Below are 21,356 nucleotides of genomic sequence, written 5' to 3' on the forward strand. Positions count from 1 at the left end.
GGCTTGTGTAAGCATCTTTTAGCGATATTCATACATTATAAATCCACAGGACTTTAAAAGGCATATTATAGAAAAGGGGACAATTGTATTTCATCCTTTTATCGATTTTCTAAACAATTTAGTTCAGGTTTGCACAGGATTGGATGCCTCTTCCCAGCATGCACTGGGCGAGAAAAAGGGAACAGACTAGACAGGTCACAAGTCTGTTATAGCAATGTCAGGTATTTTGTTTGAATTGTTAAAGACTGACATGAAAAAGTGCATTTGAGGGCACTCTTTCTGATGCAAAGTGAGTCTTTTGTACAGGAAAATCAATCACAACACAAATGTGTGCATTGATTTGTGATAGGTCCTTTGTATTGTGAGCTGATTTGATTTCCCTAAAGGACAGGTCTTTTTCTGTCAAACACAAAACCAAAAGTCCTGCGTGTTTATATTCATGCAGGAATTTTCATTTGTGAGCATCTTTGTGTAAAAGCATGTGTATGTGTGCGTATAATGATCGCAGAGAAGCGTGATGATGAAATATGTATCATCCCTGCTTCTTTATCCCCCCACAAATACCCTGATACCACATCACCCTTCTCTTTTATTTCAGTTCTTTGCTTTTCTATGTTTTTTTTTTTTTTTTTTTTTTTTTTATCTGAAAGCACTGGGAGAACAAAGGAGATAGATTTCTTTACCAGCCAGCTGCCAACTTTTGGGGAAAGGTTTCATCAGCCTGCTTTAACATGGAGTAAGGGGGGATGGGTGCTGTTGTATCTACAGCTGAGTGTGTGTTGAAATTATCTTGAAGATGGGGCTTGTACTGCGTGTACACCTCCACAGATGTGGAATAATGTGACCTTTTGTATTTATGAGGATTAGTAGATGCACACCTTCTTGTGTGTGAGGAGTTGGGGTAGTGTATTAGTGCAGCACTATGGAAGCTACCTCAGCTGCTTATTGATTAAAATGCTTAATGTTTTACAGGTGCTAAATGTTTCATAACCCCCAGCTCTCTCCTGCAGGGGCCAGTGTTTTATTTTTCTCTAGCGAGCTAAAACCCAGAGGGGCATTGCTACAAAATATGAGGACTTGCTACAGCGTGCAAGATGAAAAATGGGCAAATAATTTTTCCCCCGACTGAGGCAGTCACAAAACTACAAAACAGGACAATACAAGTTGAAGAAAGAACTTTGGCGGCTTGAATTTAGATTTTCTATTGAGCAGCTTGACCTTGTTGTTGTTTTGTGTTCAGGCAGCCTGCTGATCTGGCATGAGGGCATGAAATTAAGTGTGTTTACCAGCCTAAGCTCAGCTAGATGTAAACAGCGCTGCACTGCATTACATGCTTCATTTTTCTTTCTTCACTTCCTGCAGGAAAATAAATGTCCATACTCAGCAACATAAAGTTTTCCTGGGCAAAGGCTATAAAGACTCACAGGAATAGGTGTTCTTCTGTTTTGCAGCCCTCACTTTATGATTTAGGCCAAAAAGACAAATGTATTTAAGATAAGGTAATATAAGATAAGTCTTTGTTGTCATTGCACAATCATATGTTGAACAAAAGTGCAATGAAACTGAGGTACTTTCATATAAATATGCCTTTATTATCTCTTCCACTAGTGTAATTCAAATCAATGTTTAAAACTCTTCTGTATTTTGTCTTACCTATTTTATCATTTTTGTTATCCACAGTGTGAGGTGAAGCTCGCCCAGAAGCGTGGGCGCCTGGAGAGCAACCTGAGCGGCGGGGCCAGTGAGGACGAGGAGGGCGATGATGGAGGAGACTCTGACTCAGACGAAGAGTCCTCGGCCAAAGCCCGCTACTTTGGCTACATCAAGCAGGGTCTGTATTATGTGACGGAGATGGAGCGCTTCGCCCCGCCACGCAAGCGCCCCCGCACCGTAATCAAGAACTACCGTCTGGTCAGCCTGAGGTCAACAACGCCAGAGGAACTATACCAGAGGAAGGTAGGAGGCTGTCACAGCTTGTGAATGGTTGAAGTGTTAGTGTTCACTAATACCGCACATGTTGGTGATTAATCAAACTCTATTGAAGCACTAAACCTGAGCATCTCCTTTATCAGGGGCTTTGAATTTTGTCTCCAGAATGTCCTTTCTAGGCGAAAGCTCAAAGAGTGTGCTCCTTTTTAATTTTTGAAGACTTCCTGTGAAACCTGAATCCGTGAGCACTTTAAATTTTGAAAGTGCTTGATTAAAGGGAGAATAATGAGACCCCTGCGTGGCGACCGTTTAACATTGTCTTTTGCTTTTGTAGAATGCTGTGCGATGGAAGGAGGCAGCACATCCACAATTGGGGAGAAAATAACGAGTCATGTTTTTGTTATTGTTTACTTATTCATTGCAGCACACACAACAAAATGCTTATGTGCTTAGGCGACAAAAGCTTTCGTCCGTGTTCGTGCTGGAACACCTTCATGTTTGCATTTGAACGTTCTTTCGGCTCAGCCATCTAAACAACAATTCCAGTGCTGATGTGCAGTTCTCTTTCTCTCGCACAGTACTATCAATTTTATTTTGGCACAGAAACTGATATTTGGTGTTTTAAAAGATTCTTTGTTCCTAATTATACAGGGCCTTTTCTAAGGCCTCCATCATGTTCAAACTGATACATGAATCATCACATCCGCCTCACTGTAATGCCAGTGTTCATGTTTTAAGGACAGTTGTCAGTTGTCTTCAATGGTGGATATCACACTTACTATTAAGCTATTCATTTCTTTTTGGCGCTTAATTTAGCAGAAACTGAAGGACGTCATTTGAATCCGTTTGGTCACTGATTGAATTATAACAGGCTGATCTGCAAAATTGGTTTCTGACTTAAATAAATCCTGTGCCAGCTCAGCGAAGTGCTATTGTTTTGTTGGATCAGCTCCAGAGTGTATGTTGAGGAGAAATGAAAACCTGGCAAGATGTTCAATCTGCTTTAAGGCTATTTCTCAGACTCAGGGTGTTTTTTTTGTTTTTTTGTTTTTTTGTTTTTTTTTTGAAATGCTAACTGCTGCATTAGAAATATGGCTGTTGTTGCTACTCACTACAAATTACAGCAAAGACAACAACATGCTCGATCATAAAGCACGGCGAGACTGGGATCGGCTCTTGACGGCCCCAAGTTTGAGCACGGTTCATCAGTCATTTTTATGACCCATCATCTGCTGCCTTCTTCATCATTGTCATCATCATTAGATGCCATTAGTCATCACCATCAATCCTACCAGTAGAGACTTACAAAGTAATATATCATTATTATCTCTTTGTAACACTTGGTACACGTGGCACTTCACCAGCTGCTGCTCTCCTGGTTTTTTTTTTTTGGTAAGGATTGTCTGCACATTTGTGTACGTGTATGCAGCCATATTTAATTTATTGTGTGTGCCAGTGCTTACATATCACTTGTGTTAGATCTGTACAGTTTGGCTTTTCAACTCTACACATATTCACTCACTCACACACAGAAACTAGACTGACCCGATCTCTCCTCCCAGATTCACCTTAGTCAAGATTGTAGTCCAATTGACTGTGAATAGACCAGAACAAGTGAATCTGGATCATTTCCTCAAGTCAGCCTCTTCATGTGTTTAAGAGTTTGATGATGCGTTCAATGGGCTAACCCTGCCTACGTATGAGTAGCCCACTGGCAGGGCTGCTAACAGTTTTATTAGCTGAATCCAGAGAGAGAAGGAAGCAGTTTTTGATGTCCTCCTACGAGAGGTTCAACTGAGTGGGGTTCTTATTGCCCTCGAGGAACCACAGTCTGGTTAATGTGTTGCTTTGTACTCCTACACACAGAAAGAGATGGATACTCACTGTGTATGTCAGTCAGTTCGTTTGCGCACATGTACTTTAATGCACGTTGTGTGGGCCTGCATAAACTGAGGTGTCATGATGTTGCTGGAACCAATAATTTTGTGAGACACTGATATGACACAAAACCTCTTTTAGATTCATTATGTGTTGACGAGTGTTGCCAGGATAATTCAGTATTAGTAATAATGATAACAACAACAATAACAGCTGCTACCAAAGAATAATGTATGGTATGGTAACAAGACTACAGCCATGCCAGGGGCACTGTTAAATTGTGTTTAAGTACAGCTGCAATATGAGCTAAGGTGCTAACATGCTGAGGTTAAGTCTGATCTCTTTCACACATCCATGTGTTAAGCAGTGTGTAATGTTGACCATGGTTATCGTGTTCGTCATCTTATTTTAGTGTGGTAGCAAGCTTTATGTTTAGCATTAAACACTTTTATGTGCGCATTGTCATCATTTTGGTAATCTCCTGGCTTGTTGTCTGTCAGGTCAAAACTTTTAAGTTGTCTGCTACTTTGGTTCATGACCAAATGCCTGACAAAGGAATGATTAATGACATTACTGTCAGCCCATCAGCATCAAGGTTACCCAATGCCAGAACTCAAAATATCTGCCAAACCACACTGCTTTTAAAATCCAACTTTCAAAATCAAACATTGCTGTCATTGCCAAATGCATTGTAATATCTACAGAGTAACACCCTAAATGTTAATGAGCCAAATAAAAGCAGTTTTCCCCAAACAGTTTTTGCACTTGTGTAATTAGATACAGTATATTACCATAAATAAAATATAGCTCTGACATCCAGACCAGTAGTTCTCAAACTTTTTGTAGTTTCAGGGAAGAAATCCAGTGTTACTCTGTGTGTGTGTGTGTATGTGCTGCTACAGAGTCAGTGTGGTACGATTTTAAAATAAATAATTTCATTTGAAATATGGATTTTTATTTGTAGATATTATCCATGTAATTTGAATGCAAAGTAGGGCTACTCAACCAGCAGACAAAAAATTCAACCTGCGGCAACACTTCAGTAGTGGCTCAATTTTGCGGGAAAACCGCAGACCTGGCAACTCAGCATGCTAAGTAGCAAATTTTATCATGGTAACACACTCAGCTAAGATTGTGAATGTGGTCGACGTGCCTTCTAAAAATCAGCATGTTAGTTGTCATTGTGAGCTTCCAGCCGATGTTAGCATTCATTTTTTAAGCACCATAGTGCTAAGTGCACCTGCTAGTGTGCCTGTATAGTTTTAGTCTTGTTATTATATTAGTGACGTATTGTGGATGCTGTATCAATTATTAAGTCCCAGTTTCTGGCTCCCGATTCTGCCTTTGGGTTTTCTCCCTCTGTCCATTTCATTTTCTCTCTTCAAATGTGCCCAAATATTTTATCCCCCTTCAGCCATTCTCCTTACCCCTTTGTAGCAGACCCAATTCAAACTGTGTCACGTTGCTACACAGACTGAAATCTGCATGTTCGAGCTGTTCCTATTCAGTGTTTGAGCATTCACCGTGCATACTCAGGATCTCGGAAGTGCACAGGTTTATTCAAAACCTTGGCTTCTTTGTCCTTCACTGTGATGGAAAATTGGGCCATGAACTTTTCTCCTATCTGTTTCTTTTTTTTGCTTAGAGATTTGCTTCAAATACCATGTGGTTTGAATTCATATAATGTATTTTATTACTTTAATTCTGTTAAGGAACACAGGGCATGAAGATTGAATCCGTAATATACCCTTGGGACGATAATTGGATATTAAAATACATAAAAAGTACCTTGCAGGATATGAAATGGATTAATTGTTTTGCAGTTGTGTTTTTTGTACCCATCTTAAGTTTTACATCTGAAAACTTGCTGTGCTATTTAATTAGAGCTGCTGTCTGTTCATTTCCTCGACAAGCCTGCCATCAAACGAGTTGTGTCCTTTCATTTTACAAACACTTGTCTGCATCACCTTCAAAATAAATGTTGATATACATTTGTTTTAGTGCTGTATGGTCCACAGTGTTAAGAAAATATGCATATGTATAGATCATGTCCTGATAATATGTTTATTATGTGCGTTTTTGTTTCATAGATTGACAATGAGGAATATGGTGAAGCCCTGTCTCTTGCCCAAGCCTATAATCTGGACTCTGATCTGGTCTACCAGAGACAGTGGAGGAAGAGTACTGTCAGCATCGCCTCAATACAAGATTATCTGGTAAGAGATGGAAGAAGTCAGAGAGAGAGATGTGAGGAAAGGAGGAGGAGGGATGTTAAGGAGAGAGAGAGAGAGAGAGAGAGAGAGAGAGAGAGATGAAGAATTGTGTCAAAGTTTTGGTTTTTATCACAGAATATTGAACGTCTGGTGTAAAATATACAGTAAATGTGTTTTGGTGAGTGGGAGAAGCTCACGCTTAAGTGCAGCACAACCCCCTTACTCTATTTCACGCATCGTTTTTACCAATTTGTAGCAAATTTTCACCTCCCCCCTCCGTAATTCGTATCTCATTTTATCCCATCATTTTTTTTTTTGAACTCATTCCTACTCCTTCTATGGCCTACGTCCCCCACCCAGAGCAAGATCCGCAAGCGGTCATGGGTGCTGCACGAGTGTGTGGAGCGAGTCCCGGAGAATGTCGATGCGGCCAAAGAGCTGCTGCAGTATGGCCTGAAGGGAACCGACCTCGAGGCCCTCATAGCCATAGGAAACAGAGAGGACGGGGGCAGGTAGAGCGCTCACAAGCACATGAAAACACACTGACACAATCCTTGCACATATATAGTCTATAAATGACAATCAGTTGTGACACTCATGTTGTTTGTCCATATTTACTTTTGAACTAACTTTAATGTGTGATTTCATTGCTCTCCTCCAGGTTTATCATGCCAGGTGATGTCGATCTTGATGACCTACCTTACGAAGACATCCGCTCTGATGATGAGGAGTTGGAGATGAAGAAGGAGAGGGAGAACTGGAAGAGACAAGAGCTGCTGGCCAAGGTCGATTTTACCAGGTACACAGCTTATCAGAGGGTTGGTTATTCAGCTCAGTAATTCAGTCAGGCAGGTGAATACTCGAAATCACAGCAGGTCAAAATGCTGGTTATGTCCTAAATGTACAGAAAACAGAGGATTCATTTGAACAAAATAATCACTAACAATGGCTAGAAGTTACAGACACCATCCTGCTGCTGGAGGAGCCAGGCTCTCTTGGCAAGCATCTGCCTTGCTGGTGCAAGTTACCAAAGCTTGATTTTAAATATAATCCTTTTGCAGTATAATACTCCTTTATACAAAAACTGTGGGGAGCTGTTTGTTTAATTTTTCACTAAACTTTTAAGACAAGTGACTAAAACACTACACACCAACAGCCAGCTTCGAAGGCTCAGTAGCATTTGTTGGGTGGGTGGAAAAAATCCCACCGAGGGGAACCTGATGCTGACCCAAGTGAGTCGCCTTGTCAGCAGGTTGTTGCCTGCTGTTTAGAAAGATTAAAATAAGTCATTATTATTCCCTGGATCAGCCGGGAAAAGCGACTGCACTGTTGAAAATAAAGAAAAAGAGACATTGCGGTGAAAGCAAGGAAAGCAGGAGGAAATGGGAGAGAAGGCTGCCAAATTTAACACTGATTGTTTGATTAGGTCGCTCACCGGAGAGGGGATCATAAAGGCAGGGACATTAATGAGGATGAGGGAGAGAGAGAGAGGGGGAGAAAACGTTGGTGGAGATTAGTAGGTAATCTGCTGGAGGTAATTTATGCCTTTGTTGTCGAGTGCCCAGGGAAAGACTAATGAAAAACCCTTTAGTGATCACTAATCACCTCTCATACACACACACACACTCACACACAGACACACACACACACACACAGATGCAAATACACATACCCATGTATCATGACACCCTCTTAAGCTTGAGTTCATACACATATTACACATATGTTAAAATGACTGAATGTAAACACAAAAAATGTGCACGTAATCAGAGGAATGATGCACATTTAAAATGCATATCACAAGCAAGCACAACACACACACACACAGGTACTTCAAGCTTCAGTTGCTTGTGCTGTCTCTATTGTTCTTCTCACATCAGATACTTAACTACTGAGCCTCCAGCCTGCATCTGAATGAGGAAGCGGTGTAACATAAATCCTTTGTAACGTCGGCCCCACAGTTCCCTGTTTAGTTTTCTTGTCCCTTTGCTTTGTTTGGTTTTCTTTCTATTTAGCTCATTGTGTAATAAAACTCTTTAGCTTTATTGCAGACCTGTAGTCATTGGTAGATAAAGAAAAGATGGAGGATAAGAAAAAGATAAAAGGCCGTGTAAAAAAATCGATAATTTACAAACATTAAAGAAACCATTACATTAAATCCACAGTGAATTGCCTCCTTTAAATATGCCTTTCTCTATCTTTGAATCAGGGTGTCTGTCAGGCGTGCTCACACGCGTACCCCCAAAATGTGGTGTTTGTGTGCGTGTGCGTGCGTGAATGTGTGTATTGGGTGCAGCAAAGCCCTCACTAATGGATCTAACCATGTTGCCTTGAGGCCTGCGGCTGAGGCCTAAGACAGATAATAATTCTCTTAATTTCTTTTTAACTACACCACCATTACAGAAATGGCCTGGTATCGATCACAGCTGCTCCGTCCATGTCTGTGTGTGTGCGCGCTTTTTGTGTGTGTGATGCTTTTGTGTGTCGATAAGGACTGTATTAAACTACTGACTGTCCCTGTACATGTTTTGAGGTCGTTTGTGTATGTATAGGGATGAATTATTGAAAGACATGAACAACCAGGACTTTTTTTTTTTACTATCACTATCAGTCACTATAGTCACTATACTATTACTATCAGTCAGTATAGTGAAATAAAGTGTGATTATTCTTATCCCATGGGCTATAAACTTTTGGATTCACTCTAAAGATCATGATTGACAGTTCTTGTCCAGGAGAGAATCACATTTTCAATAATTGGAGTCAGACCCACTCAATTGACTTTTGCTATCCTTTGTAAGATACTAAAAGATATTAATTTCCCTCTTAGTTTAAGGGACCCAATAAAGTGATGGATGTTAATGTACTTCTCCAGCCTCTCTTGTTACTACCAGCTATGCTCCTATAGGCAATGTGTTCCACTTGCTCTGCATTCAGTTATCCTGAAATGTAGTGTCACATAAAATACAGACTTCCTCTGTGCTTGGTTATTGTTTTTTTTTCTTAACCGTCCTGCACCACCTCAGTGTTGTTTGTCCTGCATGTTTTAAAACTGTCGTTTCGACTGCATGTGCAAAGTTTTATCTTTCAGCCTGTTTCTCATCAGTCTGCGTGTGCATAATAAAGTATAATTCAGAATCCGCCAAGGGCCATTATTACTGCTGCTCTGGCTCGCCGCATATAGCAACAAGATGGACAGTACTGCAGGTGTTTTGTGTGTGCGTGCGTGTGTGTTTGTGTGTGTGAGAGAGAGAGAGAGAGAGCAAGATGGGAGGAAAAGACCGTGAGGATGAGATTTGCTGCAAGGTGTTTATGTTCATGTCTGATCAGATTCAGACCTCAATCAGAAGTCTTATTTTCTCATTTGCTCCAGCTTTGGTCTTGTGTGTATTTGTGTGTGTGCGTGTGTGTGTGTAGACTGTGTATGCTTTTACTGTGACATCCATGTGCATGTGAAAGCATGAGCTGAAGTATTTTTGTCTGTATATACAGTCCAATTTTGTCCATTGCACTCTGTGATAATTGCACACCACATCTGTGTGTGTGCGTTTGTGTGTTCATATGAGTGTGTTGGTCTGTTTATGCATTTCAGTCACTGCCCAGTACAGTCATATTGGGGATGTACAGAGATGGAGGAGTGATGGCATCTGATTGTAAAAACCTGAAGCTCTGATAACTTTGAAATACAAGATGCACACAAATGTGCAGACACACAACTTGAACCAATCGGGCTGCAGTCTCCTTACATTAGACAGCATGTGCAATGATGTGTAACAGTCTGAAGCACAGTTAAAATCGCGCACATTACATCTTAAACCTGACATTGCCATTCAGATGTGTCGCAGTGTTTTTGTTCATTCTGTCCCTTTCGTAACCACATTTTCCCCTTGAGTCGCTGTTTATTGTAAGGGCAATTCAGGGAACCAATATAAACCTTTACAATGGCACAGGCACTCTGCTGCCCTTTTGGTGTACAGCCAGGTTGCCCATTTGTATGTGTAACAGTGTACTACACACTGTTTATGCTGTACCTCAGTGGAATTCAGCAGCAGGATTAGCAATTTAGAAGCAAGAGACGTGTCGCTGAATTGAACATTCAGCCACCTCTAACCCGTTGGTGGCCATTTCCACCATGCCACTCTCTCTGTGATCTGCACTCAGGGAAAAAATGTTTAAGACTTTTAATCAGCGGCTGATGTTTAACTTGGAGTTTTGGTTCTGTAGGCTATTGTGAAAGTTCATACATTTTTATTAAATACAGTGATAAAGAAGAGACATTAGCATGCTAGCTGCTCTGTTAGTTAATTCACAGTGCCACTTTGAGCTAAACGCTAACATCGACATGCTCAGAATGACAAATTCTAAAAACGCACATTTACAGATTTTACTTTTCATCTAAGAAGCAGTCTAATAGTAAAAGAAGAGCTTTACCAAAACTTAAGTAAACCAAATCAAAAATGACAGATGTCCTGCCACCATGCTGCCTTCTTCTTCTGAGACCATTTTGTTTATGTTGGAGTTTATGATTGATGCATCATTCAAAAACCCTAGAGGACAACAGGAAAAACAGTTTTCTAACATCTCGTCTCATCTCCGATCCATCTCTCCCCTGCCGCCCTGCTCCTTCCTCTATCTCCACTTTTCTTACTTTGCTCTGAAGAGGCAGAGCAAAGCAATAATTACCACCAGTGCGAGTGCTAAGCCGCCACTCTTTGATGTGCCAGAGAGAGTGTTCAGCCAGTGTTAATCTCTGTTAGCCTGTGTAGAGGAGCCCTGATAAGGTCTGATAGCGCGCTCTGTAATGAGGGATTAGGGATTAAGACGGCAGCGGAAGGGTCAGCTCCCCTGTGGCCACGTCGCGGTTGATCCAGGCCAAGTTTTTAGGGAGCTTTGGGCACCGCTCCACCTGTTCAGGTTCTTTTCTTGTGAACTGCACTTGGATGGTGTGTGAGCATTTGTTTAAAAAATGTTTTATTTCACTGAGAGTGTGTGTGAACTGATGGGGCGTACCTGACCAGTCACAGTAGTTTCCAGCCTTGTGGTCCCTTTCTCTTGGGCATACCTTGAGTGATTGAGTTTTCGGTAGATCTCATATAGCCTAGTGCCTTGGTGTGTGTGGTCATCCAATTTATTTATGGTCGTGATTAAATGACATTGAAAATGGATTTGATTCTCACAGGGCAATCACTCTCTTCATTGACAACTAGCATCCCATACATAACAACTGAAGGGTTCTTGTAGTCATAAGGACTTGATTTGTTGCCCTTAGAAATTATTAGGTCTAGAGGGCATTATGTGGTTTTGTGGTCACCGGTCCCAAGCATTGTTATATAGTTCCCTGTGGGTATACTCTATTGGGTTAATTTACAGTTAATTTAAAGTTAGAGTGTGTGTTTGTGCAGTGAACAGACTAAGCCTGAAGTTTGATTTGGCCATGAAAAAACAACCCATCAGATTATTCAGATCTTGTAATTTCAGTTGAGGTCTTGTTAATGTTAATTGTTAGTGTTGTGTTGAAGTGCTTGTGCAGGCATGCTGTTGATTTGTGTGTGTGTGTGTGTGTGTTCATGCTTAGGCTGACTCTGGAGCAGAAGGAGCTGTGTCGGAGCCGACTGAAACTGCTCTCCTACCTGGACCGTCTGGCCACATATGAGGTAACAACAACCTCTCACCATTAGTTGAGTACTTCAACCCTTGTAAATCCTGCACTGAACTGTTACATAACCTGAAGACATACTGACATCTCCTAGTCTGCTCTCTATTTTCTCAATTAATCACCCAGTTTACTTATTTTACACTCAAATAAGACTCAGAAAACTTGAACATTTTTACATTTGAAGAACTGGAGCCACACAGATTCTTTTTTTTTTTTTTTTTTTTGTGGAAAAAGTAATAAATTAATTTCAGCTCTGGATTTCTGAATCAAAATCTGAATCAACCAATTTGCAAGTGTAAAAGCTAGACTCACTTGTGAATTACTGAAGCAACAGTTTTAGTTCTCCATCAGCGTCTGTATTTGTATTCAGCTGCATTTAACAAAAGCATATCTATTCAGTCAGGCATACGTGAGATCACGACTGAATAACACAGCTGATCCTCACAGATAGATACATCTATAAATCCGTCCCCCCAGAGGTCAGTCAGCCCACACAGTTTCTATTCACTTATCATGACCTGGCAGGGGTCAGTGAGTACAGGGCAAAATTAGGGTTAATTATGGATCAGCCATATACCAATTTGGTGCTAATTGGAAATTCAAAATACATCACTCCATATGTATCTGACTGTCTGTCTGTGTTGAGAGGAAGACCTCATACGAAGGAGTGCGTTTGAAGTACCATTAACTAGTTTTAAAATTATTAAGTTAAAGTTTGAGGGTCACTAAAGGACTATATTACGTTTTCATTTACATGATTATATGAGCTAATTCAATGTTTTCGTTAAACATTCTGCATTACCCGCTGGCAACTGAATGCTTTCTCCTTTCATATCCAGTCAACCAAAGCACAGAGACTTTTCTCATCTGCCTTTTAGTGATACTTTCTCTTAATCCTTCTAATCTCTTACTGAAAGTAGACGCACTGCAGGTGTACAGTATAGAAGTGTCAGTGCACGATAGATATAAAGTAGAACTTTGACACGAGCAACTACCTAACACTGTGGATTTTAGATTTACGATGAATAGTGTTAACATGCACATCTTCACAATAAATCACAGATGAACGGGGCCATACTTTCTCTCATGCTAGAGAGGAGAGAGATGAGATTTTACACTGCTAGATATTCAACTCAGACAGAATGACGTCTCGCTCTTTATTCGGACATTGTCATGGTAACTGCAGCACTCGTCAGATTCCTTTTGCCCCGATCCATTTTCTCTGGCTGTCTATGAATATGATATTAAGGTTTTTATCATCCCGACTTGGGCTGGCTCGGTCTGCATATGGCCCATTCAAAGGCCATCCATCAGACACACACACACACACACACAGCTGTGCACACATACACCTCTACACAAAGACACACACACACATACACTGTGGCCTGGAGGATGCTACAGAGATTTTACACACACAGACACACATAAATCCCTCTAAGCCAAAGGCCAGGACAACAAATGTTCCCTCCTGACATATGCGTATGCACACACACACACACACACACACACTCATACCTTCCAGATGATTGCAACTAAAAGGACAAGAGAGCTGTATGCTAGAAAGTTAAATAGCATCTCTGTTGACTTCATTTGCAGTCACATCTCCTGCTCGCTCTTTTCCTCTCATCTTTAGTTTGACTTTCTTTCTGCTCACACCATTTTCTCTGAAAAAATAACCCTCTGCTTCACAATTTTTCTTTTTTTTTTTTAATTTTTTTTTATGAACCACAGTTGTATCCCATCTTTCTCTCTTCCTCTCTCTCTTGCTCACACTCTCCAGGAGATACTTGGCGGTCCTCATGCAGCGGAGCAGAAATATGATGCAGAGTTCTTCAAGAAGTTCCGCAGTCAAAATATTGTTTTGTCAGCGAGAAACTATGCCAGGGTAACATCAGGCTCTCACTTCCTCCAAAATCTCTCACTAATTATCTCACTTAATCTGTTCATTTTAGCTGTCTGCAAATCCATTTGGCACTAATGTGATATACACTCAGTTGGCTTTTTTTTTTTTTGTTTGTTTTTTTAAGGTACACGTAGTTAAAACTAATAAGATTTAAAACAACAGTCCTGCAATAAGTCCTACCTTCATGAAGGCTAAAATGTTCAGTTTTTTTTGAAGGCGTTGATTCAACTGTATGATCATTTTTGAGGCCGTAGTTTGTGATACTTATGAGCTGTATTCTGTTATACAGAGAGGTGTTTCTTTTAATAATTATAATAGACAACTGAGTGTATTTCTCTTTATGTCCTACAAAAGGATTTTGGACTTATTTCTTTTCTAGTATATGGCATGATAAGTTACTGCTTTATGTCAAATAATTACATTTAGATTGTCATGTAATCACATAATGTGCAGTTTTTTGTACCATTTAAAATCAACGTAGTCAAAGTTTCTGGTTGTTGGATCATGCATTTTTTTTGTCTACAGGAGAGTAATGTGCAGGCTCTGGACATTCTCTTCACGTTCCATGGGGCAGACCTCCTCCAGCACCGGCTAGCAATCCTTTACAATTTCCCAGAAACCACCTCTCCACATGAGTACACCATCCTGCTGCCTGAGGCCTAGTGAGACACACACAAACACACACAGACATAAAGATGTGAATGTTGCAATTCTGCTTAAAGACAAGGGACAGAAATGTTTAGTTCTTAAAATGTGTTTTAATGAGAATTGAGCAGTGTAGGCTAAAGCACAGCGTGGATCATGCGCATGGTACAGGAATCCAGTCGAGCAAATATAAAAACCTGCCTTCTCTTATAGAGGGCACAGTTTCAACAAGATTTTCCACTTCAGTAATCCTGTGGAAATTAAGAGAACGTGTCAGGAAATTTTTAATTCAAATTGTGTGGTTTTACAGACACTGACAACAGAGTGAGGATTTCTATTTTTTTCATTCTAAATCTGACCATTTTATTTTTGTCTATTTTGGTGTCCTCAGTGTTTTAATTTACTAATTTAATTTTTACTACTCTATGGAACAGAAAAAACAATTAGATATACGGATGTGAACACATTGATGATGAATATGAAAGCACTTAGAAAGTACTTGAAAGTGATTGTTTTCTATAAAAGACTGTCTAAACTCAATCTTAAAAGGCTAAAAAGTGACAATTTGCACTTGTAGCCCAACTGAAAAACTAGTAACCTTTCATTTTATACTTCCATATATTTTCTTGATTCTTTTTGCCCAGCAATTCACACTGTGAACATAGAAACAGCAGTGTAAAAACACACACATTACCAAAGGGGAATGTGCCCTTTTTGATGTCTGAAAATCAACTTTTACACCTCTGTGGGATGCACAAGTCGCACTTTCCACTACATCGCAAATTAAAATCATCCACCACTGGAATCAAGGCCTTTCTCACTTCTTCTTCTTTGTTGTCACCTTCGCACAGCAGGAGTCTTTTTTTTTTTTTGTGTCCTTGAAAAATGCACGCACACACACACTCAAGCTTTTTCTTACATTACACAAGTGTACACACACAGACAGAGCCACAGCTCAAGGGTTGACACTGGCACACACTGCAACAAAATAAAAGGAAAGTGACTTAATTGCCACTTTTATATTTGCATAGAAAATTTGAACTGGATAAAGTGATATAATATTAGCTGCAGTGATTGCAACTGCAGTTTTTGTTCTCGTTTTCACCTTACAGAACATTTTCTGCTTCGGGAATGAATGAATGCTGAAGGGGAGGGAGTATGGGAAAGGGGGTGTGAGAAGGGGATGATGGAGGAGTGTTTTGGAGGGGAGGAAATCATTCCTCACCCGTTATGGTTCAGTAATAGAGGTGACAGACTCTTCATTTCCCCTTGCCTTTCCCCCTTCCACCACTGTTCCTGTATTCTGTCTGCGACTGTTTAATGTATTCAAATACCACATCTACATTTATACAAATATACACATGCACAAGATCAAAGTACCCTGGAGTCATGAGCTAAAAAACATATACCATATAGAAATAATTGTTCTTATGGTTTACACACACACATTCCACTACTGCTCGCTTTTATTAGCCATGTCTGAGTTTGTATGGAGGTCAGGCGGTTGTGGCTCTGCATCCATCATGGCTCTGCCGCTGTGGGGCAGTTTCCTATTTTCCCCAGCCTGTGAGCACCAACTGCTACTCCAGCAGCAGTTGCTCCTGCACTGCAGCAGACGGAGCTGGCTCAAGCCATCTGTTTGGAGCTCACTCGCTATAATACTAAAGTCTTCACTGGAAGGGGGGAAATATTATGCTGTAATATTGATCAGGTCTACTCCTCTAGATGCAGGGAAGAATGCAGGATAGTTGTGTTTTGCTAAAAACTTTGCCTGTAGCTCGAAAGGGGCGGCCCTGTGGAAATAAAAATAAGCTCAAATGCCAGCTCCAAGTTTGCTTTGCATCTCCATTTTCCTGCCACCCCACTTCCCTGCCTCTCTCAGGCTTGATGTGAAGTAGATTAGGGGAGCGGGCGTGGAATAATTCATTCCTCCCATCGATATCCGAGTGCTCACACCAATATTTACTCTCCACCATCTAACCTGGCTGTCTTTAATGAGGAAAGAGGAGCAGGGAGTTAGGGAGCGAGAGAAAAAAAAAAAAGAGAGAATCAAACAGGCTCAGTTTCTGTGGGCATTTTAGAAGAAGCGGGGAGACTTCTCGATCTCTGTCATCACAGTGTTAAAATTCCGATCTTAATGGATGAACTCGTGCGGGAGTGTTGGTAAAAATCACCCTACGTTTGCGTCCTGACATAAATCACATCAGCTTCTTGGACACTTCTTATGTATTTTGTGATTGGACAGAATTTATGGCCGTGTTAAAAAACTGCTGCGGCGTGTGTGCACTCGGCCTTTAACTGCACCAAAGCTGTAGATGATTTGTAGCCCGCACTATCTCCTTGAGTTTTACAACCATAGTACATATTTTGCTGTCTACAGACAAATAGATAACAAGAAGAAATGCATTATTCCTAGAATAAGAGATAAAACAGCTTCTGTTCACCCCAGTGTCTCAGTATGTGTGCATGCATTGGTATACATCTGCGTGTGTACGTGTGTGTGTTTAAGTGTCTGAGTCTTGTCAGCACTGACACACCAGGTTACAGAGTCATTCTTCACTTTGGTTTCTTTTCTTGTGTGTTCCCTATTTATCTTCCTCACACCTGTCACAGTCAAGGAGACCAGGAAGAAGTAAAGCTTAGCACCAACATGGCGTTTAGAAAATAAAAGTCCCTGCTATTTACAACCGAGGCACAACTCGAAAGTCTTTTCCAAAGTTCTTTGACTTGTTTATTGTTGTGATTTTGTTTTTTTGTTTTTTGCCCCACCACCCGTTTCGTCCCTTATTATGCTCCACTGTTTCCATTTGTCATATGTTGCTACCTCTTCCCAGAGTGTTTTCTTGTAGTTTATGACCGTGTTTAGTTTGAGACGGTAAACGTCTTTGCTGATTTATCAGCTGCCATTATAGGTGGTGTGGTGTAGTACAGTTTTGACTCCTGGTCATTAGTCTTTGCTCTGATATGTGCAGCTTTTTTTTTTTTTTTTTAAACTTGTGTGGGCTTTTCCCTAAAACTGACCCTTCTTCTTCCAATTTTGCATTTCTCTCCTCCTCCCTTTCTCTATATCTTACACCACCTTTGACTCTTTCTCTTTCCCCCCGCCTTGTTCTCTCTCTCTCTCTCTTTCTGCCTTTCTCCTTTGCTTTCCCAGTCTGGATGATGGAGGTGAGCTGGTGTTGATTCCATGGGACGAGCAGAGACACAGAGAGATGGACTGGTGCGAGGCAGAGGAGTGCAGGTAAACGGTTAACTTCACACTTGACATGTACACACTCTACTTATGGAATTGCACATAAAGCATTGTAATGAACCAAGCTTGGAAAATACATCATAATAAACTCTCTTCAGGCTCATGATAACAAAGCCTCTCACAGTGTAGGATTGTTAACATTCATGCTCCACACAGGACAGATGCTTGTGCTGGCATCATTATGTGAAACAAAACATGACATCCTATTATCCAAATGTTAAATAGAACCATAACAAACTAATACCAGATCTTGTTGCACTGCCAATTTATGCCATTTGCCTGCTTCTGAAGAGAGGCCAGCTTCATTTACAATTTTATTTAGCAAGCTCTTCTTCTTCTTTTTTTTTTTTTTTTATTGCTCTTTGGTGTAGAGTCATAATATCAGTTGGCAATTGTGATATACTTGGCCTGAAATTGCAGGGTGAAATTTTGATACTGTGTGGAGTTAGTGTGATGCCAGCAATGTTTAAGACTGTGTTTATGGCATGTTTTGTCACCCATCCTTCTTTTTTTTTCTCCATCCTATTTTTCTTCCTCCTGTTTCTGTTTCCCTTCTTTTCTCCATCTCTAACTCTGTCTACTCACCCCGAAAGGATAAGGCTGGTGATGGTCTTATGTTTTTGTTATTCTCTGCAAATCGCACAAAAAGACCAAAGCCAACAACGTGTTAGTCTGCCTCTCGATGCTTTCTTACCCTTTCTGTGACCTTCAGCCCCAAGCCCATTTGTTTCTACTGAAGCTGTAAGCCTTTAAAAATGGGTCGTGAATATATTGTTTTCCTTTTTAAAAATGATGAAATAACTCCCCCAAACAGAAGGGTGCTGTAGTTTTTAACAGACTTTACTCAAACTAGAGTAATTGTTGCATCTCTCCGGGACTATTTTCAGCTGCGGATTTGGTGCTCTTGTGATAATTTACAGCAGCAGGACAGTGTATGTGGCATCAACTCACATCAAACTACGGTGCCTGTGTTCATTGTAATGAAGGAACGAATGAAGGAACACGTCACCCAATACAAAAGTGTGACTCACTAATGTGTTTTTAATGGTTTCTGGACAACAATAGGGCTCTGTGGGGCAGAGGAACTGGCTATGTCAGGAGCCAGAAAAAGAGAAGGAGCGGTTCATTGTTGATTTTGGTCTTTTCAGTCATTTGGTGATTGTAAGAAAAATACAGAATATGACCAGACTTATTTTTTCCCTAAAAACGAGTAAATGAATGAAATACAAATGTAAGCAAAACACTCCTCTCCCATGTCTTCCTCAGAGCGATGCTGGACCAGAACTTATTTGATGATGACAGTTTCCTGTATGAGGAGGCTCCAGAGCTGCTGAGATTCCGCACAGCCACACCCTCCATCGAGCTGCTGACCGACTGGTACCAGAGCAGAGCCCAGGATATCGACTCCTGCTCCAGACAGGTACGAACACGCTCGTGACACCGGTGTGCTCCGACTCAGGCGCTTGTGGGAAGGTTGAACCTCCTTGTACCACAGCTTTTCACGCCGTGATTGCCCTGGTGTGCAGAAGCTCCTTTTCATTCTTTCTATCACGAGACGAGACTGTCTGAAAGTATGTGGCGCTGTCCCCATATTTAAGTTGTTACCCTTTTATGACAACAGTTTTTCTTTTTTTTTTTTTTACCCCATCTTTGAGTTTGCCTGTTTGCCCTCTAACATGCTTGGACAGCACTTCATACAAATTAATTGTTTTCTACTATACCTCTGTCTTTATCTTTGAAACTTCTAATTGTATCCTGAAACTGAGAAAAACTCTGTTCAGGCAGCTTGCTGCCATGGCAATAAGGAAGCGTTTCTCAAGCATTCTGGCTTTCAACAACTGCCACATGCACAGAATTGTGGGAGTTTTTTGTTGCCCTCGCTTTCACCTTGCAATTAGTTTGTTCGTCCCTTGTTAATGATCAAAATCAGCTCCAACTGGTAGAAATTTCTCTATTAAGGTGAAACATTTTGCACACCCGTCTCAGTTTCCTTCTCGGGATTCTTGTACTTAATTGAAACTTACAGCAGGACAGCAGCAGAAAAGGAATTAACAGACATCTGGCAATTGGGGGAGATAATTGCCATTGCACACTTCTGTTCTTTGTTCTCGCTTCTTTGATTGGAGCAGAAAAATGTGACGAGCTGTGATTCAGACTGCAGAAGAGATGTTGCCAACCTCCATCAGTCAAGGTCATTTTGACAGTCATTATCATATTTGCCATATGGACTTCTAATGAAGAGTAACCAAAGCTTCTGTCATCTGCGTTCTGTTGCTGTAACTGAAAAATAGGACTTGATAGGACTTGTTTAGTGGAGTAATGGGATGTAACTGCTGGAGCTGCCCACTCCCTCCACCCACACTATCCACACCGCAGCTCTTACCTCCTTCACAGTGATGGATCAAGGTTGTCACAGTGCTCTCTTTGTCTTTGCGAAAGGACTAACTGGGGTGCAGTCATATCCTTCCCCTTCATTTCTCCATTTCAGCCCCTTCACTGGGTGTAAGGAGGATGGAGGAGCAGAGATTTGGGGGTCCATTGCTCACTTTTGAAGACAACTGGGGAATCGTGCCTTTCATCATTTACTCAAGAAAATAAAGGAGACGCTGAGCGACAGTGTGTGTGTGTATCTGTGTGTGTAAAAGGAAGTCTTTGTTAATCTCTAGGAATCACACCAGCTCTCTTTCATTTTCTCCCTTGTTCCTCTTTAATTAGACCTCCTCTCCTTTTGCTCTCTCACGCGTTACTCCAGGAGCCTCTCGGGACCGTCCCTAACTCTTATGTCTCTTGCCTTTCACATACTTCCTTTTCTCACTCTCCCACACATACAGACATGACAGAGAGAGACATTGGAACAGCTCCGCTGCCATTTGTTGAGCTTTTTCGCTTTATTTTTTTTCCCCGTCCTTCCTGCCCTCTTTACTTTTTCATCTCATTTGTTCTCTCTCATTTGCGGCCTCCTCCCATCCCTCATCTGGCCGTATTTATGCTTGGGAGAGCGTTTTAATGGAGGAAAATGGGGTTTGATTAAAAGGAGCCACATCAGAGGACGCATGAGTGTTCTAAACCAGTCGCAGAGCGGTAGGAAGCGAGGCACTGAATGGGAAGATTGACAAGATGACTCAGAGAGAGAGAGTTTGAAAAAGTAGAGAATGGAAGCCCAACAGAGAGAACGAAGGGAAAAAAGCGATAAATCCTGGGCCAATGCAAAATCCCTAGTTAGGTTAGAGTGTCTTACAAACAGAGAGAGGGGTGGACAGCACTAACATATGTTGAGGTAAAAAAGAAATCAGTCTCATGGAAAGAGACGTCTGTGCAAAAGAAAATCACCCAGTATAAGGGGTGAAAGGATAGTAATAAAGGACATTAAAAACAAGTGTTGTTTGAGACACTGTTGGCAACAAAATGGCACGAAATGAGAGGGTGGTTTTGTAAAAGCAGACAGAGAGGGGAGACAGGCATACAGAGAAGGCAAAGGGCCAGACTGGGAGTTCAGACGAGGGCCAACCATGATGACTGTCGCAAAGTTCTGTTAAGAGGTGGGAAGAAAGAGAAGAGGATAAAAAATTGAACACAGTTGAAGAGAAAATGTGAAAATTATGTTTGAAAGAAAGGACAGAGATAGGACAGTCAGGAGAGACAAAGAAGGATCAAATTGAGTTGGAAAATTAAACTGAAGACTTTGTGAAATCCACTGTGGTGGTGAGAGGGAGACAGAGGATACAAGTTGTGTTACAGAGTAGAGAATGATGAGGGGAGGGCCTGGAGACGAGGCCGTAATTAAAAAGTGAGAGATTTTAACATCTGAATTGTCTGCGGTTAGCTGGGGAATCTATCTCTGGAGAGCAGCGAAAGGGAGAAGGAGGGAGGGATGGA

General features: G+C 41.1%; 1 protein-coding gene across 2 annotated transcripts in view; it reads left to right on the forward strand.

Annotated features, from left to right (window-relative positions):
• The window catches only part of nbas (NBAS subunit of NRZ tethering complex), a 141,240-nt gene that overhangs the window by 16,258 nt on the left and 103,626 nt on the right, over window positions 1-21,356 (forward strand). For both annotated transcript variants that reach the window (XM_041064337.1, XM_041064338.1), the window contains exons 15-23: window positions 1,681-1,956; window positions 5,898-6,023; window positions 6,381-6,532; window positions 6,682-6,819; window positions 11,596-11,674; window positions 13,460-13,564; window positions 14,108-14,244; window positions 17,382-17,468; window positions 18,747-18,900. In XM_041064337.1, the coding sequence (XP_040920271.1) occupies window positions 1,681-1,956; window positions 5,898-6,023; window positions 6,381-6,532; window positions 6,682-6,819; window positions 11,596-11,674; window positions 13,460-13,564; window positions 14,108-14,244; window positions 17,382-17,468; window positions 18,747-18,900 (1,254 nt within the window). The remainder of the gene's footprint in view (window positions 1-1,680; window positions 1,957-5,897; window positions 6,024-6,380; window positions 6,533-6,681; window positions 6,820-11,595; window positions 11,675-13,459; window positions 13,565-14,107; window positions 14,245-17,381; window positions 17,469-18,746; window positions 18,901-21,356) is intronic.

This window comes from Toxotes jaculatrix, chromosome 19, assembly GCF_017976425.1.
Source record: "Toxotes jaculatrix isolate fToxJac2 chromosome 19, fToxJac2.pri, whole genome shotgun sequence".
Taxonomy (NCBI): Eukaryota; Metazoa; Chordata; class Actinopteri; family Toxotidae; genus Toxotes; species Toxotes jaculatrix.